Source organism: Haliaeetus leucocephalus, unplaced genomic scaffold, assembly GCF_000737465.1.
Source record: "Haliaeetus leucocephalus isolate CR32 unplaced genomic scaffold, Haliaeetus_leucocephalus-4.0 Scaffold1, whole genome shotgun sequence".
Classification (NCBI taxonomy): Eukaryota; Metazoa; Chordata; class Aves; order Accipitriformes; family Accipitridae; genus Haliaeetus; species Haliaeetus leucocephalus.
The window spans coordinates 9,186,264-9,211,183 of NW_010972437.1; the positions used below are offsets into that span (position 1 = coordinate 9,186,264).

The 24,920-nt window shown below is 37.7% G+C and overlaps 1 protein-coding gene across 1 annotated transcript in view; it reads left to right on the plus strand.

Moving 5' to 3' along the window:
• The window catches only part of TTN (titin), a 242,040-nt gene that overhangs the window by 159,869 nt on the left and 57,251 nt on the right, over nucleotides 1–24,920 (plus strand). Inside the window, 46 exon segments of the mRNA XM_010569298.1 lie at nucleotides 133–310; nucleotides 404–525; nucleotides 623–910; nucleotides 1,003–1,299; nucleotides 1,428–1,614; nucleotides 2,201–2,316; nucleotides 2,409–2,708; nucleotides 2,952–3,251; nucleotides 3,346–3,451; nucleotides 4,543–4,739; nucleotides 4,844–5,149; nucleotides 5,242–5,520; nucleotides 5,962–6,261; nucleotides 6,364–6,666; nucleotides 6,764–7,138; nucleotides 7,238–7,540; nucleotides 8,008–8,307; nucleotides 8,396–8,692; nucleotides 8,792–9,076; nucleotides 9,168–9,461; nucleotides 9,861–10,160; nucleotides 10,267–10,575; nucleotides 10,667–10,857; nucleotides 11,341–11,770; nucleotides 12,278–12,586; nucleotides 12,999–13,147; nucleotides 13,238–13,270; nucleotides 13,359–13,488; nucleotides 13,589–13,888; nucleotides 13,976–14,293; nucleotides 14,382–14,678; nucleotides 14,785–15,084; nucleotides 15,783–16,097; nucleotides 16,194–16,342; nucleotides 17,235–17,385; nucleotides 17,476–17,757; nucleotides 17,848–18,150; nucleotides 18,238–18,540; nucleotides 18,649–18,930; nucleotides 19,386–19,685; nucleotides 19,777–20,079; nucleotides 20,199–20,507; nucleotides 20,591–20,872; nucleotides 21,102–21,401; nucleotides 21,549–21,842; nucleotides 21,939–24,905. Coding sequence (XP_010567600.1) covers nucleotides 133–310; nucleotides 404–525; nucleotides 623–910; nucleotides 1,003–1,299; nucleotides 1,428–1,614; nucleotides 2,201–2,316; nucleotides 2,409–2,708; nucleotides 2,952–3,251; nucleotides 3,346–3,451; nucleotides 4,543–4,739; nucleotides 4,844–5,149; nucleotides 5,242–5,520; nucleotides 5,962–6,261; nucleotides 6,364–6,666; nucleotides 6,764–7,138; nucleotides 7,238–7,540; nucleotides 8,008–8,307; nucleotides 8,396–8,692; nucleotides 8,792–9,076; nucleotides 9,168–9,461; nucleotides 9,861–10,160; nucleotides 10,267–10,575; nucleotides 10,667–10,857; nucleotides 11,341–11,770; nucleotides 12,278–12,586; nucleotides 12,999–13,147; nucleotides 13,238–13,270; nucleotides 13,359–13,488; nucleotides 13,589–13,888; nucleotides 13,976–14,293; nucleotides 14,382–14,678; nucleotides 14,785–15,084; nucleotides 15,783–16,097; nucleotides 16,194–16,342; nucleotides 17,235–17,385; nucleotides 17,476–17,757; nucleotides 17,848–18,150; nucleotides 18,238–18,540; nucleotides 18,649–18,930; nucleotides 19,386–19,685; nucleotides 19,777–20,079; nucleotides 20,199–20,507; nucleotides 20,591–20,872; nucleotides 21,102–21,401; nucleotides 21,549–21,842; nucleotides 21,939–24,905 — 14,739 coding nt within the window.

The following is a 24,920-nucleotide window of genomic DNA, read 5'->3' on the forward strand; positions in this document are numbered from 1 at the left end:
GTGAGTCAACTGTTTCACATTGTTGCTGATTTTCTCTTTCTGAAATCTTGCTGACTTTCTTTAAAATAAGATGTAAAAAAAATCTTCCTTAGACTGGTTTCTAAGATGCCATACATTTTTAATTTTTAATAGCGGTGCCCGATCCACCAGAGAATGTTAAATGGAGAAATCCAACATCAAAAGGAATCTTCCTAATGTGGGAGCCTCCCAAATATGATGGTGGTGCCCGCATTAAGGGCTATCTGGTAGAAAAATCCCAACGTGGCACAGACAAGTGGGAGATATGTGGGGAGCCTGTTGTTGAAACAAAGTAAGTAAATTAACATCAGAAGGTATATCCTTTCAACTAATTGTTCCATCGTCACCACTTTAAATATCTGGATTTTTTTTTTATAACAAACAGAATGGAAGTAACAAAACTCAAGGAAGGGGAGTGGTATGCATATCGGGTTAAGGCTTTGAACAGAATAGGAGCTAGCAAGCCAAGTAAGCCAACAGATGATATTCAGGCCATTGATGCAAAAGGTAATTCTTTCAATCACTGAATTACAATAGCTGCTTTATTTTTACAGTCTTTGAAATACTATTTCTATAACAATGTTTTTATTCTTTCCTAAATCAGAGGCTCCAGAAATTTTCTTAGATGTGAAGCTTCTTGCTGGACTTACTGTGAAAGCTGGAACTAAAATTGAGCTGCCAGCTAAAGTAACTGGAAAGCCTGAGCCCCAGATTACTTGGACGAAGGCTGACAAAATTTTGAGACCTGATGACAGAATCACCATTGAAACCAAACCTAATCATTCTACAGTCACTATTACAGACAGCAAGAGGAGTGACAGTGGAACCTATATTATAGAAGCTGTAAATTCCAGTGGACGTGCTACTGCTGTTGTTGAAGTTAATGTTCTTGGTATGCATGTGTTTTATGTTGTTTATAAAAATCATTAGTAATGTACTGAGGTATGCAAGCAGAAGATTAACATTCCCATTTGTCCTCTACAGATAAACCTGGTCCACCAGCTGCATTTGATGTATCAGAAATTACAAATGAATCCTGCCTTCTGACGTGGAATCCTCCACGAGATGATGGGGGTTCTAAAATCACCAACTATGTCCTTGAGAAAAGAGCTACAGACAGTGAAATATGGCACAAGTTGTCATCAACTATTAAGGATACAAAATTCAGAGCTACCAATTTAATTCCTCATAAAGAATATGTGTTCCGAGTCAGTGCCGAGAACATGTATGGTATTGGGGAGCCAGCACAGTGTAACCCCATCATTGCAAAATATTCATTTGGTTAGTTAGTTAAATTAATGATAAATTTTTACAATATTTTAACACAGGGAAAAAAAAACCATATGTGTGATGGTTTTGTTTTTTGTTTTTTTTTGTTTTGGTTTTTTTTAATTTATTAATTTATACAGATCCACCAGGCCCTCCAACAGGTCTCAAGCCTACAGAGGTCACTAAAGACTCAGTCACCTTAACATGGAATGAACCAGATGAAGATGGTGGCAGCCCCATAACTGGCTACTGGGTTGAAAGATATGATCCTGAACAGGATAAATGGATAAAATGCAATAAAATGCCAGTGAAAGATACAACATTCAAGTAAGACCATCGTCAGTTTAGTCTGAAATTGGTCACAGAGACATAAAAATGTAACAGTAGCCTTTTAAACAAGTTTTACATTGTTCTTACTCTTTTCTCCTTGCTTCCGTAAGTTTAGATCCAAATAACATCTATTGGCATACTTTTTTATATAATTAATTTTAAAGAAGAATATCTTTACAGAAGAGTGACTCATCTTTTTTTTTTAAATGTTATGCTTAATAATTTCTATGCTATGTGATTATTTATAAGACATTATAAAATAGCAGACATAGCCATCTGAAGTACTCATTTGCCAAAACCCTGGGTTTTTTTTCTCCTGATACTCATATTAACTAACAACCATGGAACATGCAAAAATGCAAGATGGCTCTCAAAACATTGGTTTCTATGTCATGGTGCACCATTTTACTGTTGACAATATACCTACCTTGAATGTTCACCATTTCATAAAACATCATTAGCAGTAATTTGGGTATTTTTAGATTTTCCAAGTAAACTGTATTAGGAAGAGTAGAGAGAATAACGTTTTAGGCACGAGTTAAAGTGTAGATTTGGTTTAATCAAACTTATTTTTTATTTCCAGAGTTAAAGGTCTTACAAATAAGAAGAAATATAAGTTCCGTGTCTTGGCAGAGAATCTTGCAGGACCTGGAAAACCAAGCAAGGAAACGGAGCCAATCTTAGTGAAAGACCCAATTGGTATAATAAACACATTTTTAATGTCTCAATTTAACAACAACAAAAAATTTCTTTGTTTTCAATCATGTAATTAATATTGGACTCCTGTCTAGATCCACCATGGCCTCCTGGAAAGCCGACTGTGAAAGATGTTGGCAAGACATCATTATTCCTGAGCTGGACAAAGCCAGAACACGATGGAGGGGCAAAGATCGAATCTTATGTCATTGAACTATTAAAGACTGGAACAGATGAGTGGGTGAGAGTAGCTGAAGGAGTTCCCACAACTGAACACTTCCTCAAAGGACTTATGGAGAAACAAGAATATTCATTCCGTGTAAGAGCTGTGAACAAGGCTGGCGAGAGTGAGCCCAGTGAACCCAGTGACCCTGTGCTGTGCAAAGAGAGGCTCTGTGAGTATTGTTTCAGAATGCATTGTTGCTGCAAATATACTGTCTCTGTCTTTAAAAAAGGCCCATGTCTGCCTGTCTCTGTAGGTACCAAGTGAACTCTGGGAAGGCTTATGAAATATTAAAATCTGCCCTGCGTCAGCAAAGAAAATACAAAGTTTTAATAGTTTTGGTGTATTCCCTGCCTTCCAAGATCTTTGATGGGAAATACACTAACCTGTTTTACCTTCTTTTTCTATTTTACAGATCCTCCTTCACCACCTCGGTGGCTTGAGGTTATTAATATTACTAAAAATACAGCAGACCTTAAATGGACAGTACCGGAAAAAGATGGAGGTTCCCCAATTACCAACTACATTGTTGAAAAGAGAGATGTAAGGCGAAAAGGCTGGCAGACAGTTGATACAACAGTGAAAGATACCAAGTACACAGTGAGCCCACTGACTGAAGGCTCATTGTATGTGTTCCGTGTGGCTGCTGAAAATGCCATTGGACAGAGTGATTATTGTGAAATTGAAGATTCAGTGCTTGCTAAAGATACTTTCAGTAAGTTTCAGATTTGCTTACTGAGTGATCAATAGAAACAACTCACATGTAATGGATTCCTATTCTTCTAATGTGTGTATTTTTTTTTTTTTAGCAACACCTGGGCCTCCATATGCTCTTACAATAGTTGAAGTGACAAAGGGTCATGTTGATTTGAAATGGGAACCACCTAAGAATGATGGTGGCAGACCAATTCAAAGGTAAGGTCATCTTAAGTTTGAGTAGTGTTTCCTGTAGATCAAAATATTTTCATGAATGAAAGCATTTCTCTCAAAATGTTTAAATTTTAAATGGACACATTTTATATGAAAAGAGGTGGATGGATATAAAAGAGAAGCCATGTGGTCAAAGCAATAAAGGGTTTGATTTTAAAATGTGGAAATGATGCAAATATAAATAACCTAATGTGCATGAACAATGAACTTGTGTCAACACCCTCAAAACAGCATCTAATCAAATCAGATTAAATTGAACTGTATATAAAATACAAAAAATTTAATGCAACCATAGTATCCAGTTCCTCCAGAACTGTAGCCATTTAGACCCATCCACCAAGTAGTATTGTTACATTTGCCTTCTGCCCTACTTTCTCATTCAAATTGCATACACTCAGCTAAGGTGAAGCCTCATCTCTTTTCTGTTCATTCTCTTCTTTATTACACTTTTCAAAGAGACTGTTTTACTCTGGGTTGCTTGTAACTTGTCCTTTTCTTTGGTTTCTAAAGTATCTGTCCTCTGAAATTGACCTTGAGTGCCAGTTAGATTTTTCCTCTTTATATTTTCACTCTTCCTCTCCTTCCCAATCACAGTAAGCATATCTTGAACAAACTGACAACTGCAGAGATCTGCCTGAAGCAACATAAGTAACTTAATTCACATTACTTTCCCATAGCCTATCATAGGCAGAATTTCGACAGCTGAGTAACTCACAGGTAATATCTACCAATATTCTCAGTGGACTAACCACTGAGATCCAAACTAGCAAAGATACAAGTATATCTTGGAGGTTCTTTCACCTCTGCAGCTCTCTAAAACCTGAGAACAGAGCAGATGTTCAGGAATTGGCTTTCAGAATTGGGTCTGTCAGTAATGTCAGCCCCTTTATGTCCAAGACCTACCAGGACTAAGTGGCTGATTAGTGAAGTAAAGTTCACTAAACCTGTCACACATGGCTCTCTCTACTTTTCCACTGGCCAAAATATTCTAATCTCTCTTTATCTATTTTATTGAGCAATAAGTCTGAAGCGATCACATTTCAAGTACCTAATAGTATTTTCCCCGATTTATTCAGATATGTTATTGAAAAGAAAGAAAAACTAGCCACTCGCTGGGTAAAAGCTGGCAAGACAGCTGGTCCAGATTGCAATTTCAGAGTGACTGATGTCATTGAAGGTACAGATGTACAGTTCCAGGTTCGTGCAGAAAATGAAGCTGGCTGTGGTCATCCCAGTGAACCAACTGACCTCATTCATATTGAAGATCCAACAAGTAAGTAGTAGTATAATACACAGTGTATAGATTATAGAAGCAGTGTGCTGTGTAGAACAGATATTCTGGGAGAAAAGTGACACCATATTTTTCCATTTCTGCAGGCCCTCCTTCACCTCCTCAGGATTTACATGTCACAGATGCAGGTCGAAAGCACATTTGTATTGCATGGAAGCCACCTGAGAAGAATGGTGGAAGCCCTATTATTGGGTATAACGTTGAGATGTGTGAAGCAGGAACAGAAAAATGGATGCGAATCAATTCTCGTCCAATAAAAGACCTAAAATGTAAAGTGGAAGAAGGTGTTGTTCCAGACAAGGAATATGTGCTGAGAGTCAGAGCTGTCAATGCTGTTGGAGCTAGTGAGCCATCAGACATCTCAGAAAAAGTTGTTGCCAAGGACCCAGACTGTAAGAATAAGTCTCTTTTTTTTCAGATCTCGATAACTGAAAAAAGAATGGTGTTTGGCAACTTTCTAGTAATATTATACTTACTTTTACAGGCAATCCAACCATTGATCTAAAAACCCGTGACATTGTTGTTGTTAAAGGACAGAAATTAAGTATCCCTGTACCCTTCAGAGCTGTTCCATCCCCAACTATAACATGGCACAAAGATGGCAAAGAGTTGAAAGCTGGTGACAGAACAACAATGAAGAGTGACTACACCTCTGCCTTGCTCGAAGTCATAGACAGTGTTCATGCTGATGCTGGTGTTTATACTATCACATTGGAGAACAAGCTGGCATCAACAACTGGCTCAGTCAATGTCAAAGTCATAGGTAACGAGGCTTCTTCCATTCTGAGAAACAGACTTATCCTCACGAGCCCTGCAGCTGACAGAAGAAAGGACTAGAAAAATCCCTTTTCTGCTATGTGGAGGAATCTCTTCAACACAGACACATGTAGATTGCCATAAAGGCATTAATGTTACAAAATCTCAGAAAAAAACCACTTTACCCCAAGCTGGTCTAACTAGTCAGTGGCTACTCAAAGCCCAACTATTATGAATAGTCATCATATAAATATGAAAAAGCATATAAGAATTACGAATATTTTTCACCTTTGGGAACATAAATTCATATATATGCTGTCTAGCCAACATTTGTGGGTTTTGTCTGCTTTCTGCAAAGCAAAGAAATGCAATATAATTTATTTCATATTTAGCAATACAGTTTCCCACCTATTTAGTTAACTAATTTCATTATTCTTATTTAAAACAGGTCCACCTGGGCAGTGTAAAGACATTAAGGCAAGCGAAGTAACTAAGAATTCTTGCAAAGTATCCTGGGAACCTCCAGACTTTGATGGTGGCACTCCTATTCTGCATTATGTTCTGGAACGCAGAGAAGCTGGTCGTAGAACATATATCCCAGTCATGTCTGGTGAAAATAAGCTCTCATGGCAAGTCAAAGATCTTATCCCAAACTGTGAATATTACTTCCGTGTTAAAGCTGTCAATAAGATTGGAGGAGGAGAATATCTTGAACTAAGAAACCCAATCATTGCAGAAGACCCAAAACGTAAGGGTTTTTTACTACTAAATGATCTAGCAAATTGAATTTTAACTAAAATCTTCATACCTTCTTTTCTCATATGATCCCTCTTTTGCTACTCTTCCACAGAGCCTCCAGATCCTCCTGTTGACCTTGAGGTCCATAATCCAACATCAAAATCAGTAACACTTACATGGAAACCACCCCTGTTTGATGGTGGAAGCAAAATTATGGGCTATATAATAGAAAAGCTTGCTAAGGGCAAGGAGAGGTGGGAGAGATGCAATGACTATCTGGTACCTCTATTAACTTATCCAGTGAAAGGCCTTGAGGAAGGAAAGGAATATCAGTTCCGTGTTCGTGCTGAGAATGCTGCTGGCATCAGTGAGCCTTCTCGGATTACTCCTTTTGTGAAAGCTGTGGATCCTATTGGTATGAATTGCTCATCTGATTGTTTGTAATAATTGCCATACATCCTCAAACATATTGGAAGATTCTACTCTCCATTTGTCATTCTGTGTTTTTACAGAGGCTCCAAAAGTCTTCCTTGCTGCAAACCTACAGTCTGGCCTTGAGGTGAAGAGAGGTGATGAGATCATACTTGAGGCACATATTTCAGGGTCACCTTATCCATCTATCACTTGGCTGAGGAATGATGAAGTTGTCAGACCAGAGGAAATCAAAAAGAGAGTAACAACTTATACAAGGAAGAAGAAGGGTGAAGCTGAAGAAGAGAAACCTTTCCAGCTTTCACTGCCAGAACGTACAAGTATTGACAACCATAAAGAAGGAGAGTCTGTACTATCAATTCGTGACTCCATCAGAGCTGACCATGGCACATTTACAATTAAAGTGGAAAATGACCATGGTGTTGCAAAAGCCTCATGTGAAGTGAATGTGTTAGGTATGTAAAGAATGTCCTCAAAAACACTTAGTTTGTTCAGAGTATTGGGTAAGAAGTGCACAAGATGAGTTCTCATCATTTTTCTTGCTTTACTCACAGATACACCTGGGCCTCCAGTCAACTTCACGTTTGAAGATGTGAGGAAAAATTCTGTCATTTGCAAGTGGGAGCCTCCCCTCGATGATGGCGGAAGTGAAATCCTAAACTATGTATTGGAAAAGAAAGACAATACAAAAGCTGAAATGGGCTGGGTCACTGTCAGTTCAACACTCAGGCATTGCAAATTCCATGTAACAAAACTAATTGAAGGAAAAGAATATCTTTTCCGTGTATTTGCTGAAAATAGAGTTGGAGCAGGGCCACCATGTGTTTCAAAACCAATGACAGCGCAAGATCCTTTCTGTAAGTTTTAATTTTGAAATACAACCTTTTCAGAAAACCAGTGTAAAACTATACAGACTCTTAGAACAGTCAGCCTCATCTATGTGAATGTTTCCCAGAAGAAACTTGAGCAATGTAATTATTATTTATTACACACTTTAAACCATCAAAGTAAAGGGATATACTGAAAACATTCTAACTTCAATAGTAAAGAAATAAGAATGACAATCACTGTCATAAATCTTTATACTAAAAACACTTAACATCTGAATAGTGACATTCTTTGTGTTCAATAGACTAATAGTCTTACCAAAAGAGAGAACCACTACAAGTTTGATTACTGATTGCAGTTAGGAATCAAAGTTTCTAAGAAAGAAAGAACTATGAATGACTTAAAATTAGTCATTTCTCATATCTTAGTTCTCTTAGCTTTGAGTAAGCACTGAAGAAGACAGCAATGATGACAAAGTTACAATTTTTTTTTTCAGCTCCACCAGATCCACCTAATAAGCCTGATGTGCAAGATGTTACCAGCAACAGCATGTTGGTTAAATGGAATGAACCAAAAGACAATGGCAGCCCAATCATAGGATATTGGATTGAAAAACGTGAAATTAATAGTACTCATTGGGCTCGAGTCAACAGGAACCTTGTGAATGCTCTGGAAATAAAAGTTGAAGGACTGCTGGAAGGATTAACCTACATCTTCAGAGTATGTGCTGAAAATGCAGCTGGCCCTGGTAAATTTAGTCCACCATCAGATCCAAAAACTGCGCAGGACCCAATAAGTAAGTAGCTTAGCAGAAGCTAATAGCAGACAGGTGACGGAATAGGATTTATAGCCTTTAACTTTGATTTACACCTATTTATTTATAGTGCCTCCGGGTCCACCGATTCCAAGGGTTGCTGATACAAGCTCAACTTCTATTGAGCTGGAATGGGAACCTCCTGTGTATAATGGTGGTGGAGATATCACTGGTTACCATGTATACAAACAACTGGTCGGAGTAAAAGAGTGGTCACGTTGCACAGAGAAACCCATTAAGGTTCGACAGTATACTGTTAAAGAAGTCAGAGAAGGTGCAGACTATAAACTCCGTGTTACTGCACTTAATGTAGCTGGTGAAGGACCACCTGGTGAAACTGAACCCACAACAGTTGCAGAACCTAAAGGTATTGCAATCGTATTATTTTCAAGAAATGTCCAGCTGCTTAAAAGGTGGGTTTGAATCTCTCCCTTGAACTAATGAACTGTTTTTCTCTCTTCTGCAGAGCCTCCCACTGTCGAGCTGGATGTTTCTGTCAAAGCAGGCATTCAGATCATGGCTGGGCAAACTATTAAAATTCCTGCTACTGTGACAGGACGTCCTACTCCCACCATTGCATGGGCTGTGGAGGAGGGCGAATTAGACAAAGATCGAGTTGTTATTGAAAATGTTGGTACAAAATCTGAGTTAACCATTAAGAATGCATTGAGAAAAGACCATGGAAGATACGTAATTACTGCTACCAATAGCAGTGGTTCCAAATCTGCAGGAACCAGAGTAGAAGTATTTGGTAAGAAAAATATTTTCTGAAATCAACTGAGTATTTCTTTTAGTGAGATAATCTCTGCGCTTTATTGTACTTGTTTGATTTTGTTTTTCAGATGTTCCTGGGCCAGTCCTTGACCTAAAGCCAGTGGTCACGAACAGAAAGATGTGTTTGCTTAACTGGTCTGATCCTGAAGATGATGGTGGCAGTGATATCATAGGCTTCATTGTTGAACGGAAGGATGCCAAAATGCATACATGGAGACTAGCTATAGACACAGAGAGATCTAAATGTGATATTACAGGTCTAGTTGAAGGGCAGGAATATAAATTCCGTGTTAGTGCCAAGAACAAGTTTGGTACTGGTCCACCTGTTGAAATAGGACCCATTCTTGCAGTTGATCCATTAGGTAAGATGACTAATTTTATGGGTTTTTTTAAAACAATTTTTAATTATAGGTTAATAAATGAGTATTATTGTTTGGATTGCTTGCTATGCAAAAAGTATATTTACTTTTCTAGTACCTGGATAAGGCATCTGCCTTAGATTAATTCCTTCAGTCAGATGTCTGAATGAGTTCTGTAAAACTACTGTGTTTCTTTATGTAAGAAAATACTGATGTCTACTGAGACACTCCTTGTTATGTTTTTATCCACATACATGAGAAATTTTATACTATCCATAACCATACTCAGATACTTTGCATACAAAAGCTATGGCTTTAAAAATCGAGACCTACTGTATTCATATGATTTAAAATTCTCTTCTTTTTAATGTTTTTTTCATTATGATTTATCTGTGTTAATAGGTCCTCCAACAGCACCTGAGAGGTTCATGTACACAGAAAGGACAAAGTCAACAATTACGCTTGATTGGAAGCCTCCGCGTAGTGATGGTGGCAGTCCTGTCTTAGGATATATTGTTGAGAAGAGGAGACATGATTCAAAAGACTATGAAAGAGTTAATGCAAGACTCTGTCCAAAAACATCTCTTCTTGTTGAAAATCTTGATGAACTTCATATGTACGAATTCCGTGTCAAAGCTGTCAATGCTATTGGAGAAAGTGAACCATCATTGCCTCTCAATGTAGTTATACAAGATGATGAAGGTATATCTGCTTTAAAGAAATCCATACAAATATCTCTGTAACACTGAAAGGCAATTTCTCTGTTTCATCTCTATCTTCACTCTGTCATTTTCCTTCTTGTTTTCAGTACCTCCGACTGTTACATTACGCTTGGCTGTGAGAGGAGATACTATCAAAGTGAAGGCAGGAGAACCAGTTAATATTCCTGCTGATGTGACAGGTCTGCCAATGCCAAAGATTGAATGGGACAAGAATGAAGTTTTAATTGACCAAACATCCAGTGCACTTAAGATAACCAAGGAAGAAGTATCTAGAAGTGAGGCAAAAACTGAACTTACCCTGCCTGCAGCAGTGAGGAATGACAAAGGCACTTACACTGTGAGAGCTTCCAATCGTCTTGGCATTGCATTTCGCAATGTGCATGTTGAAGTATATGGTAAGGACATGACATTTTAATAAAATGACAGCTAATAAAATGCTTTTGCGTTTTTCTTAATGTAATTCTATGCTCTATTGCTTTCATACAGATCGTCCTTCTCCACCAAGAAATCTTGCTGTTTCTGATATTAAAGCAGATTCATGCTATTTAACATGGGATGCACCTCTTGATAATGGTGGTAGTGAAATTACCCATTACATTATTGAGAAACGTGATGCTAGTAGGAAGAAATCTGAGTGGGAAGAAGTCTCCAAAAGTGCTGTTGAGAGAAGATATGGGGTAATTTATAAAATATCTTTATTACATACTTTAGTATGCATTAAAAATAACAATAGTACACATCTAATGAAATCTGCTACTTGCATAGATACCTGTGCTCATGCTCCATTTACACTCCAAAATTACTGGATGAATGTTGCCCATCTATGTATGTGTGTTTTCCTCATGTGACAAAACAAAATAAATTGTTCTCTTTTGCTACTTAATCTCAGCTGTGTTTAGAAGATCTCTTCCCTCCCATTTCCCAGCATTATTCACAGTTTTACCAACTGCAAAAACAAACATGATGACATTTTTATTTATGTTTGGTCCTATGTACGTGAAATAAGAATATCCCTAGGGCATTACATACAGCTGTGTAGTACCTAAATATAGGTATGCCAATGAAATTCCAAGACAGAATTTAAAGTGAAAACTGCTGCATAACTTCAAATGAGTTTATTCTGAAAGTAGCTAAGTATTGATTTAAATCTTATTTTTCAGGTATGGAATCTCACAACAAATGAAAAATATCAATTTAGAGTCCGGGCTGTAAACAAATATGGAATAAGTGATGAATGCCTCTCAGAGAAAGTTGTTATTAAGGATCCCTATGGCCTTCCTGGACCTCCTGGAAAGCCAAAAATTTTAAGTTGCACCAGATCGTCAATGCTGGTGGCTTGGGAGCCTCCTCTGAATGATGGTGGCAGCCCAATAACTGGCTATTGGTTGGAGAAGAGAGAAGTGGGAGGTGTCTACTGGTCACGTGTTAACAGGGCTCCAGTAACAAAGCCATCAGTAAAAGGTCTAGAGTACAATGTGCTTCGTTTGGCTGAAGGTGTTGAATACCAGTTTAGAGTTATGGCTGAAAATCTTGCTGGAATTGGCCCTCCCAGTGAACCATCAGATCCTGCCTTAGCAGCAGATCCCATATGTAAGTATATAATTTGTATGACTATTTTTAAGGACTATATCAAACTATAACCAAAATGTGCTGCTATACTTTATACTGAATTTAGTGCAATTAATCCAATGCTTTGTTTTCATTAAACCAAAAAGAATATATTGACACAAAGTAGTTTCATGATTTGCTTTTTTTCACCATTTTAAATATAGTCTTAATTTAATTTTTTTACCTCTTTTATGAACCTTAAACTGTGATTACACCAATACAAACATTGCCAAATAAACTTGTGTTCAGAATCAGATTTTTATATTATTGTTTTTCTTTATTGTTAAAGAGTTCAATCTTTATGTCTTGTACCTTAAGTATCCCTTACTAATATATGTAATATATGTAATTAGTATGCATGTTCTAGGATTATACACATTATGTACGACAAAAGAAGATGAAAATATTTGCATTCTTCTAGAAACTATTCAGAAAAATAAAGGCAGACACTAACTCTCAGGTAATTTTTACTTGCTTTTGTCTTACAAGTTGTGCCTGGTCCACCATCTTGCCCAGAGGTCAAAGACAAAACCAAATCATCCGTAGCTCTTGCGTGGAAGCCTCCACAAAAGGATGGTGGCAGTCCTATAAAAGGATACATTGTTGAAATGCAGGATGAAGGTAGTACTGACTGGAAGAAGGTGAATGAAGGAGACAAACTCTTTCCTACTTGTGAATGTGTTATTCCCAACTTGAAAGAGCTCAGAAAATACCGATTTAGGGTGAAAGCTGTAAATGCTGCTGGAGAATCAGAACCAAGTCCTGCAACATCAGAAATACCTGTCCAAGATATTTTAGGTAAGTGTTCTGGGAATTAATTTATGCATTTATATCTAAATGCCGCCTACTGCTGTGAATTTTCAAGCAGGATGCCAAGCAAGCCAAAGACAAAACTGAACAAACAATTATGCAAAAAAGTAACAGACGATTGACACACATTTTTGAACATGTCATGATGACAATTGCCAGAGCAGGATCCATTAGAAAACTGATGAGCACCTACAGTCATACTAAGGAAATAATGTGGGTTTTATGAAGAAATGACTACAACAAATTTTTCTATTCATATACTCCCCAGCTTCCTTTTTGCACACCTAACCTTTCTCACATAAACAGGCATTCTACATGTTTGTGTGGGGTTTTAGCTCAATGCTGACAGAAATTTACTTTCAGTAGCTTTTAAAATTTATATATTAAAATATTTTTGCAGAGGAACCAGAAATCTTCCTTGATATTGGAGCACAGGATTTCCTCTCTTGTCGTGCTGGCACAACAATTAAAATCCCTGCTGTTATCAAGGGTCGTCCAGTTCCAAAAACATTTTGGGAGTTTGAAGGAAAAGCAAAGACAACAGCAAAGGTTAGTAAAAGAAAAAGTTTTTTTCTACATGTGTTTCTAGACATTTAAGCTTATCCCCTTTTATATTTACATTATTTCCTTTGTTTATAGGAGGGAGGTCATAGTGTACCTGAAGAAGCTCAGGTAAAGCAATTTTTGTAACTTTAGTATTGTTGAATTTTTCAAACATAAATAAAGTTCTATAATTTCTCTTTCTTTCTATAATACACAGGTGGAAGCAACTGATACACGTTCAGTGATTATCATCCCTGAGTGCAACAGAAGTCATTCTGGACGATACAGTATTACAGCAAAGAACAAAGCAGGACAAAAAACTGTACATGTCAGAGTCAATGTGCTTGGTATGGTTTACACATATTGAAGTATTCAAATACTAGATTTAAGTCTTATTTTTCTACATACTTATGTAAAATTGTTTCTGTTGTGCTTTTACCTTAACAGATGTCCCAGGTCCACCAAAAGACCTAAAAGTAAGTGATATCACAAGAGGCAGTTGTAAACTTTCATGGAAGATGCCAGACGACGATGGTGGAGATAGAATCAGAGGCTATGTTATAGAGAAAAGAACTATTGATGGGAAGGCCTGGACTAAAGTGAATGCAAACTGTGGAAGTACTTCCTTTGTTGTACCTGATCTCATATCTGGCCAAGAGTATTTCTTCCGGGTACGTGCAGAAAATCGTTTTGGTGTTGGTCCTCCTGCAGAAACCATCCAACGGACCACAGCCAGAGATCCAATCCGTAAGTCAAATCAAAGTCAGACAAATTCTTTAAAACCAGATGGTACTGTACAGTGGATTTATTCACATTTCTGTTTTGTTTCTGAAGATCCTCCTGATCCACCTATTAAACTAAAGATTGGCCTTGTAACCAAGAACACGGTGAGCTTGACATGGAAACCACCAAAGAATGATGGTGGAGCTCCTGTTACACATTATAATGTTGAATGTCTCCGCTGGGATCGTACTGGAGAAGTGAAAGAGACTTGGAAGCAATGCAACAGACGTGACGTGGAGGAAACAAAGTTTACTGTTGAGGATCTTGTAGAAGGTGGAGAATACGAATTCAGAGTAAAAGCTGTAAATATAGCAGGTCCTAGCAGGCCTTCAGCCACTGTTGGCCCACTTGTTGTCAAAGACCAGACATGTAAGTACTAACTGATACCAGTAAATGCAAATTCCATTTCAAAATTGTGAAGTATTTTTATGTTCATTTTTCCAACATTTCATTGTAGGCCCACCATCTATTGAACTCAAAGAATTTATGGAGGTTGAAGAAGGAACAGATGTTAACATTGTGGCCAAGATAAAGGGTGTGCCCTTCCCCACGTTAACATGGCTAAAAGCTTCTCCAAAGAAACCAGATGACAAAACACCAGTGCTGTATGATCAACATGTCAACAAGATCATTGCTGAAGATACTTGCACTTTATTGATTCAACAGTCTCGCAGAAGTGATACAGGCTTATATACTATAACAGCTGTAAATAATCTGGGAACTGCTTCAAAGGAGATGAGACTAAATGTTCTGGGTAGATATCAAGACCTCTTATGCATTACATAAATTCACAGCATTCATGTGATACTTTGTTTTAATAGCATTTGAATTAATTCTTCTTTATAAAATGTATCATTTAGGTCGTCCTGGACCTCCAGTGGGACCTATTAAATTTGAATCCATTTTGGCTGATAAAATGACAATATCATGGCTTCCTCCATTGGATGATGGTGGTTCTAAGATTACGAACTATGTTATAGAGAAAAAAGAAGCAAATAGGAGGACATGGGTACCCGTTACTAATGAGCCTAAGGAATGCTTATTCACTGTTCCCAAGTTGATGGAAGGCCATGAATATGTGTTCCGCATTATGGCACAAAACAAATATGGTATTGGAGAACCTTTGGATAGTGAACCAGAAACAGCACGAAACCTTTTCAGTAAGTAGCAATATGCTTTCAAATTATGTCAATTCATTTCACACGCTGGTATATGTACAGCATCTGTTAAGTACCACTACTACTTTTCTCTCTTCACGTAAGTGAATTTTCTAGAACAGCTTGAAGAGTTTTAGTATTAATAGTTAGTTCTTAAAAGCATGTGTAGTACTTAAAAATACTTTTCTCCCTCCTTGTTATACATTAAAATACAATAACAAGCTTTTTTAATGTTTAAATATACAAATAAGGGTTTATCTGTTAAGATTCAGGTCGTTCTGTTGTACTTGAGACATTATTGACCTCATAGATCAGGAAGAGTCAATTTCCTGCCTTCAGTTTTGAAAGAGAAATTAGGCAGAGTAGCTCTGATGTAGAAGGAATATTAAGCTGGCAAGAGAAAATCATTCTTAAAACATTCAAGGTTAGGCTGGGCACTGAAAAGATGTACTGATCCAGGAAGGCGAGAAAAAATCACTTTTGACAATTGTTATTTGAAAGAAAGATATTTTACATTTCACAGAAGTATATGTACCTGAATAGGGTTGGGAAGGAGAATAAAGGAAGGAGTCTCGCGAGGATAAGGAACTACCTAATGTAACTGTGACCGTGTGAGCGCATAACTCTGTTTTGCACTCTAGCTATCTCCACCTTCCTTTAGCATTTTTTTTTACAAGCTATGTGTTAATTTTGTCTCCCAGCTGTTCCTGGACCTTGTGACAAGCCAACAGTTAGCAGTATAACACGTGACTCAATGACTGTAAACTGGGAAGAACCAGAACATGATGGTGGCTCTCCTATTACTGGTTACTGGTTGGAGCGCAAAGAGACTACCGGAAAGAGATGGACTAGGGTTAACCGTGATCCTATCAAACCTATGACACTGGGGGTTTCATACAGAGTTACAGGACTTATTGAAGGCTCTGAATATCAGTTCCGTGTTTCAGCTATCAATGCAGCCGGTGTTGGCCCACCAAGCATGCCATCTGATCCAGCAATTGCTAGAGATCCTATTGGTAAATATTTTATATTCCTATTTTTTAAATTGAAAATATTCAAATAAGAACATAGAATATATTGTTATGCTGTAATGGTATGATGATATCTTTCAGCCCCACCTGGCCCTCCTATTCCAAAAGTTACTGATTGGACGAAGTCCTCTGTAGACTTGGAGTGGACTCCACCACTAAAGGATGGTGGTTCTAGGGTCACTGGCTACATTGTTGAGTATAAAGAGGAAGGAAAGGAAGAATGGGAACGGGTAGGTGGAAAACTATTACAGAATTTGTGTTTCTCCTCTCTGTGTGTCTATCAAAAGAAATTGCTCCAGAAAACATATTTTTTACAAATTTTCGCTATGCAAGTTATTTTCTAAAAGTTCGTATTTTTGCACCATAATTATCTTCATATGTTTAAAATATAAGACCAAATGTAAAAGTCAGTAATTGACCCTCCACCACATGAAGTTAACTTTGCAGTTTCCTAAACTTAGAATTTTTAAATTTCTGTTTAAAGATGTGAGAAAATAGGTGGTAAAAGACCAGAAGACAACACCAAGTTAGAACTGGCACAAGAGTAAGTCTCACTGGTATCAAACTGTGCCAAATCATTTGCAACTACTATGTCCCTACATTTTCCTACCTTTTTCAATGATGCATAACTGATATTTTTTTTCAGTAATGCATTACTGAAAATTTAACTGATGCATACCTTGGTTATATTTTTGTATGTCCATAAACCTTTGGGTGCATTTGAAGTAATGCCTAAATTTCCTGCACTGTTTCCAGGTAAACAGGCATCATATTGGGGTTTAAAAAGAACAAAGAATTCCTTTTTTTGCCACTCTCACTTATATGAGTTTATATGTCCAATAATACACATAGTTCTTCTGAGACCACAGACTATTGTAATTGCTGTAACATCCTTGTCTGTTAGAATTATCAAAAGGGTGAATCTTCAGAATAGCTTGTATGTCCATGTCCTGTATTTCTTTACATAGATTCTGAAGAATTCTGTGTGAGCTAAATCCATGTATGCTTGAAACTGTCTTGTGCTTGTAAACTGGAACAACATCTGATTTAAGATTGTTTCAAACATAACAAAGAAATTGATGATACTTTGATGTTAGCTGATGTTATAATATTTTTTTCCAGGTAAAAGATAAAGAAATTAGAGGAACCAAGTTCGTTGTGGCAGGATTAAAAGAAGGATGTTTTTACAAATTTAGAGTTAGAGCAGTGAATGCTGCTGGCATTGGAGAGCCTGGAGAAGTTACAGACATTATTGAAATGAAGGACAGAATTGGTATTTATCATTCACATTTACATTTTTAGTACCTCTAAGTCAAAGTGAGAAAAAAAAAACACATTGAATTTTTTTGTTCACCTCCCACAGTGGCTCCTGATATTAATTTGGATGCAAGTGTCAGGGACAGAATTGTTGTTCATGCTGGAGGAGTAATTCGGATCATAGCATACGTCTCAGGAAAACCAGCCCCGACAGTGACTTGGAGTAGGGATGGCCAAGCTTTACCAGAAGAAGCCAAAATAGAAGAAACAGCTATTAGTTCTTCTTTGGTCATCAAGAACTGCAAAAGGAGCCACCAGGGTCTATACACTCTTCTTGCTAAAAATGCCGGTGGCGAGCGGAAGAAGACTATTATTGTTGATGTGCTAGGTAAATAGCAACTTTAGTCCTTGTAAACAAGTAAAATTTCATAACATTCAGCATGTATACTTAAATACTGCATTTCTTTTTTGCTTTCAGATGTGCCAGGCCCAGTTGGAATGCCATTCCTTACTGAGAACCTCACCAATGACTCCTGTAAATTGACATGGTTTACTCCAGAAGATGATGGTGGTTCTCCTATTACCAACTATATAATTGAAAAACGTGAATCTGACCATAGAGCTTGGACTCCAGTAACCTGCACAGTTACAAGACAGAATGCTACTGTTCAGGGACTCACTGAAGGGAAAGCCTACTTCTTCCGAATTGCAGCTGAGAATATAATTGGCATGGGTCCATTCACAGAAACAACAAAAGAGATTGTCATTAGAGATCCAATAAGTAAGTATATTTTCAGGTTTGGATTACCATCATATAAGATAAATATGCAGAAAAATGCATTTATCATATTTTTTTGCTTATTCACAGCTGTTCCTGACCGTCCAGAAGACCTAGAAGTAAAAGCAGTTACCAAGAACTCTGTTACATTAACTTGGAACCCTCCAAAATATAATGGAGGTTCAGATATCACCATGTACGTTCTAGAGAGCCGTCTCATTGGAAAAGAAAAATTCCACAGAGTTACAAAGGAGAAAATGCTTGATAGGAAATACACTGTAGAAGGCTTGAAAGAGGGTGACACCTACGAGTATCGTGTGAGTGCTTGTAATATTGTGGGGCAAGGCAAGCCATCATTTTGTACAAAACCAATCACATGCAAGGATGAAATTGGTATGTATCTTTTTCATATTTCTTTTGAAAACACTGATTACATTTGCTGATTCCTTACTTTTCTTATTAATGTTGCTGATATTTGTGTTTTTTAATATTGTCTTTCAGCTCCTCCATCACTTGATCTTGACTTTAGAGACAAGCTTATTGTTCGGGTTGGTGAAGCTTTCAGCCTGACTGGACGTTACTCAGGCAAACCTGCACCAAAGGTTACTTGGCTAAAGGATGATATTGTTGTGAAAGAAGATGACCGTACAAAGATCAAGACAACTCCTACAACTCTTTGCTTGGGGATACTAAAATCTGTCCGTGAAGACTCAGGCAAATATTGTGTTACTGTAGAGAACAGCACAGGATCAAGAAAAGGATTTTGTCAAGTTAATGTTGTTGGTAGGTTTTACTGAACAACAGTATTGTCTGTGATTTTTAGTAGTGATTATAATTCATTGAATTATATAAAATATAACTATTACAATGGGTTCTTTATTACAATAACTTGATTTATTGCATTCTCTTTTATACTGAAATACTATTTATTTATTTTGAGTACATAGTTAACTCTGGCTTGGTTTATTCAGCACAAATAACTTAATGTCTCTACATGCATTTAGACAATGTCAACACTGTAGAAAATGTCAATCACCAAATACCATATAAGCAATAAGGAATTAAGTTTGGCAAGTCAAACACTTATTAAAGAGGAATAGTCTTGAGGTCTTGATTCCTTATTAAAACTATGATGCCAAGTTTCTAATTTCATAATACATTTACTGTATTGACACTGTTTATGTCATTAAGTGAAGTTCATATAAAAGCATGTGTATTCTTTATTTTTCCTTAAACAGATCGCCCATCACCTCCAGTAGGCCCAGTTATATTTGATGAAGTTCATAAAGATCATATGATAGTTTCCTGGAAACCTCCATTAGATGATGGAGGCAGTGAAATTACAAATTATATTATTGAGAAGAAGGATGCACACAGAGACCTGTGGATGCCAGTTACATCTGCCACAGTTAAGACAACATGCAAAATTCCTAAGCTGCTTGAAGGAAAAGAATATCAAATTCGAATTTACGCTGAAAATCTTTATGGCATAAGTGATCCTCTCATCTCTGATGAGATGAAAGCCAAGGACCGTTTCCGTATGTTATTCATTTGCAATCTTACTTTGATACTTTAATCTTTACTCTGTTTGTAGTGCTCATAAGCTCTTTTTTTTTTCTTTTCACCCAGGTGTTCCTGATGCACCTGAACAACCAATCATTAAGGATGTTACCAAAGACTCTGCAGTAGTAGTTTGGAACAAGCCATATGATGGAGGCAAGCCAATAACAAACTATATTGTAGAAAAGAAGGAAACAATGGCTACACGATGGGTCAGAGTTACCAAAGACCCAATTTTCCCCAGTACTCAGTTCAAAGTACCTGACCTCCTTGAAGGCTGTCAATATGAATTCCGTGTTTCAGCAGAAAATGAAATTGGCATTGGTGATCCTAGTCCACCTTCAAAGCCAATTTTCGCTAGAGATCCAATCGGTAAAGTATTAAATTTCATTTCTCAAAATTTTAATGCACTCCTCATTTCAGTTAGAAAATCATTTTAATAGTTTCCTTTTTTCCCCATCTCTTTCTTTTTTTTTTTGCTTTTTTAACAGTAAAACCAAGTCCACCTATTAATCCAGAAGCAGTAGATAAAACTAAAAATTCAGTTGATTTATCTTGGCAACCACCACGCCATGATGGTAATGGCAAGATAATTGGCTACCTTGTTGAGTATCAGAAAGTTGGAGATGAAGAATGGAAAAAGGCCAATCTCACAGCAGATTCTTGTCCTGAAACAAAATACAAAGTCACTGGCCTTACTGAGGGTTTGACCTATAAGTTCAGGGTCAAGGCAGTCAATGCAGCAGGTGAATCTGAACCAGCCTATGTTCCTGATCCAGTAGAAGTAAAGGACAGACTTGGTGAGTTTAATAAAATCAGATGAGTTTATCTAAGAAGAGATTTTTTTTCCTCATTTTCTAAAAACGTATCATTTTGATTCCAGAACCTCCTGAGCTGATACTTGATGCTAACATGGCCCGAGAACAGCATGTAAAAGCTGGAGATACCCTGAGACTTAGTGCTGTTATTAAAGGTGTTCCATTCCCAAAAGTTTCTTGGAAGAAAGAAGATCATGAGGTCTCACCCAAAGCTGATATTGAGGTTACAGGAGTTGGCAGTAAGCTTGAAATTCGTAACACTGTCCATGAAGATGGTGGAATTTACTCCCTGACAGTTGAAAATCCAGCTGGTTCAAAGACTGTTTCAGTAAAAGTTGTGGTCTTAGGTAATCTTTTGATGTTCCTTTTATGCTGCATGTTTTTATCCTATAATTAGAGACTAAGAAATGAAGGAATGTCTGGAAAATATCAATAAACTGAGTTATAAGAAATACGTGGTAGGCAAAAAACTACAAATTACATGAAATATATTAATTTATCTTGAAATTTACCAGGTTTTGTAAAAAATGCTTTGGTTATCAAATAAATAACAGATTCAATTTTTGCCAATACTAGATAAGCCTGGTCCGCCCAGAAATCTGCAAGTCAGTGAAGTTAGAAGTGATTCTTGCTATCTCACTTGGATGGAACCAGAAGATGATGGTGGCTCTGTCATTACAAACTATGTGGTGGAAAGGAAAGATGTAGCTTCTGCACAGTGGGTAACCATCTCGTCATCCTCCAAGAAACGCAGTCACATGGCTAAATATCTGATAGAAGGCACTCAGTATGTCTTCCGAGTTGCAGCTGAGAATCAGTTTGGTAGAGGCCCATATGTGGAAACACTCAAGCCTATTAAAGCTATAGATCCACTGCGTAAGTGTTTTTCAGTTATATGATTTGTTTTGTTCATATTGTTCTTGGTAATTTTTTAGGTTATCTTGTTGGTACTAATGTGACCATGGTACACTGCTACCATAGATTGGCCATCCTAGTAACCATTTTGGTTTTCTGTCTTAAAAGATCCTCCAGGGCCACCAAAGAATCTGCATCATGTAGATGTTGACAAGACCGAAGTTTCCCTTGTTTGGAATCGACCAGATCGTGATGGTGGTGCTGAGATAACTGGATATTTGGTGGAATATCAAGAAGATGGTGCAGATGAGTGGACAAAGTTCCAGACAGTCCCTATGCTAGACTGTGTTGTTACAGGCCTACAAAAAGGAAAAATATACAAATTCCGTGTGAAAGCTCAGAATATTGTTGGTCTTAGCCTTCCAGATACAACTATACCAATAGAGTGCCAAGAAAAGCTAGGTAATTTTTAGTTTTTCATGTTGTTTCACTGATTCTTTCTCTCTTTCTTTAAGTATTTCCCCTGAAAAGGTAATTTCTATTTTTCTCTAATTTCAGTACCTCCATCTGTGGAACTAGATGTGAAGTTAATTGAAGGTCTTGTTGTTAAAGCTGGCACCACAGTGAGACTTCCTGCAATTATGAGAGGTGTGCCAGTTCCCACTGCAAAATGGATTACTGATGGCATTGAAATTAAAACAGATGGCAGACACAAGATTGAGACTGACAACTATTCAACTGTACTTACCATCAAAGACTGTATAAGAAAAGATACAGGAGAATATCTACTCACAGTATCTAATGCAGCTGGCAGCAAAACTGTTGCTCTACATCTTACAGTTTTGGATGTTCCTGGCCCGCCAACTGGTCCTATTAATATTCTTGAAGTAACACCAGAACATATGGTTATTTCTTGGCGCCCTCCTAAAGATGATGGTGGGAGTCCTATAATAAATTATATTGTTGAGAAGCGTCAATCAAAGAAAGAAACTTGGGGAGTGGTTAGTTCTGGAACAAGTCACACAAAAATTAAGATTCCACGACTGCAGAAAGGCTGCGAATATATTTTCCGTGTTCGAGCAGAAAATAAGATAGGCATTGGTGCACCCCTTGATTCAGAACCAACAGTTGCTAAACATAGGTTTGATCCACCATCCCCTCCTGGTAAACCAACTGTTTATGATATTACAGAAAATGCTGCAACAGTGTCTTGGACCCTACCAAAATCTGATGGTGGAACTCCAATAACTGGTTATATGCTTGAACGTCGGGAAGCATCTGGTAAATGGGTGCGTGTCAATAAGACACCAATACTTGATATGAAATACAGAGTCACTGGTCTTTTTGAAGGCAACACATATGAATTCAGAGTTTTTGCAGAAAACATGGTGGGCTTAAGCAAACCATCTCCAAGCTCTGATCCAATAAAAGCGTCACGTCCTATCACTCCTCCTGGACCACCTATAAATCCAAAATTAAAAGACAAAACAAAAGAAACAGCTGATCTTGTGTGGACAAAGCCTCTCAAAGATGGTGGCAGCCCGATTCTAGGATACATTGTGGAATGTCAGAAAACTGGAACTACGCAGTGGAATAGGATTAATAAGGATGAACTCATTAGACAGTGTGCTTTCAGAGTACCTGGGTTAATAGAAGGAAATGAATATAAATTCCGAATAAAAGCTGTCAACATTGTGGGAGAAGGTGAACCAAGAGAACTGGCAGAAACTGTACTTGCAAAGGATATTCTTTCTCCTCCAGAAGTAAGCCTAGACGTGACCTGTCGAGACTTAATTACTGTCCGAGTAGGCCAAACTATCCATATTACTGGTAAAGTAAAAGGCAGGCCAGATCCTGACATAACATGGTCTAAAGATGGCAAAGTACTAGTCCAAGAAAAGCGTGTTGAAATAGTCCATGATCTGCCTAATGTTGAACTGCAGGTGAAAGAAGCAAAAAGATCTGATCACGGCAAATATATAATAGCAGCTAAGAACAGCTGTGGACATGCTCAAGCTTTTGCTGTTGTTAATGTACTTGACAGACCTGGACCATGTCAGAACCTGAAAATAAGCTATGTCACAAAAGATTCTTGTATGATCGCTTGGGAGAGTCCAGTAGATAATGGTGGCTCTGAAATTACAAATTACATAGTAGAGTACCGTGAACCAAACCAGAGGGGATGGTCAATTGTCTCCTCTGATATCACTAAACGATTAGTAAAGGCAAATCTGAGAGAGAACCGTGAATACTTCTTCAGGGTTTGTGCAGAAAACAAAATAGGTCCAGGTCCTTGCATAGAGACCAAGACTCCCATCCTCGCTATCAATCCTATTGACAAGCCTGGAGAGCCAGAAAATCTTCACATTGCAGAGAAAGGAAAGACATTTGTATATCTGAAATGGAGAAGGCCAGATTATGATGGCGGAAGTCCCAATTTAAGTTATCATGTTGAGAGAAAACTGAAAGATTCAGATGAGTGGGAAAGGGTTCATAAAGGCAGCATTAAGGAAACACACTACATGGTAGATAAATGTGTTGAAAATAAGATTTACCAATTCCGAGTTCAAACCAAGAATGAGGCAGGTGAAAGTGACTGGGTAAGAACAGCTGAAGTTGTCGTGAAGGAAGATGTGCAGAAACCAGTGCTAGAGTTGAAGTTAAGTGGGGTGCTAACTGTGAAAGCAGGTGACACAATTAGAATTGAAGCTGGAGTCAGAGGAAAACCACAGCCTGAAGTTGTATGGACAAAAGACAAAGATGCCACAGATCTAACCAGATCTCCAAGAGTCAGTATTGAAACAACTTCTGACACATCTAAATTTGTTCTCACAAAATCAAGGCGTAGTGATGGTGGGAAATATGTGATTACTGCAACTAACACAGCTGGTAGTTTTGTAGCATATGCTACTGTTATTGTCTTGGATAAACCAGGTCCTGTAAGAAACTTGAAAGTCACTGACATTTCAAGTGATAGGTGTACTGTTACTTGGGACCCTCCAGAAGATGATGGTGGTTGTGAAATACAGAACTACATCCTCGAAAAATGTGAAAGCAAGCGTATGGTTTGGTCTACATACTCTTCCTCTGTCCTAACAAACTATGCAAATGTGACACGCCTCATTGAAGGTAATGAATATATATTCAGAGTTCGTGCAGAGAATAAAATGGGCACAGGTCCACCAACAGAAACACACCCCATTATTGCAAAAACAAAATATGATAGACCTGGACGCCCCGACCCTCCAGATGTCACAAGAGTTAGCAAAGAAGAGATGACTGTAGTTTGGAATCCACCAGAATATGATGGTGGCAAATCAATTACAGGATACATTTTAGAAAAGAAAGAGAAACGATCACTAAGATGGGTTCCTGTTACTAAGACTGCAATCCCAGAGAGACGCAAGAAGGTTACTAATCTCATCCCTGGTCATGAATATCAGTTCCGCGTCAGTGCCGAAAATGAAGTCGGACTTGGAGAACCAAGCTTGCCATCAAGACCTGTAGTAGCAAAAGACCCAATAGGTATCATACCACAGT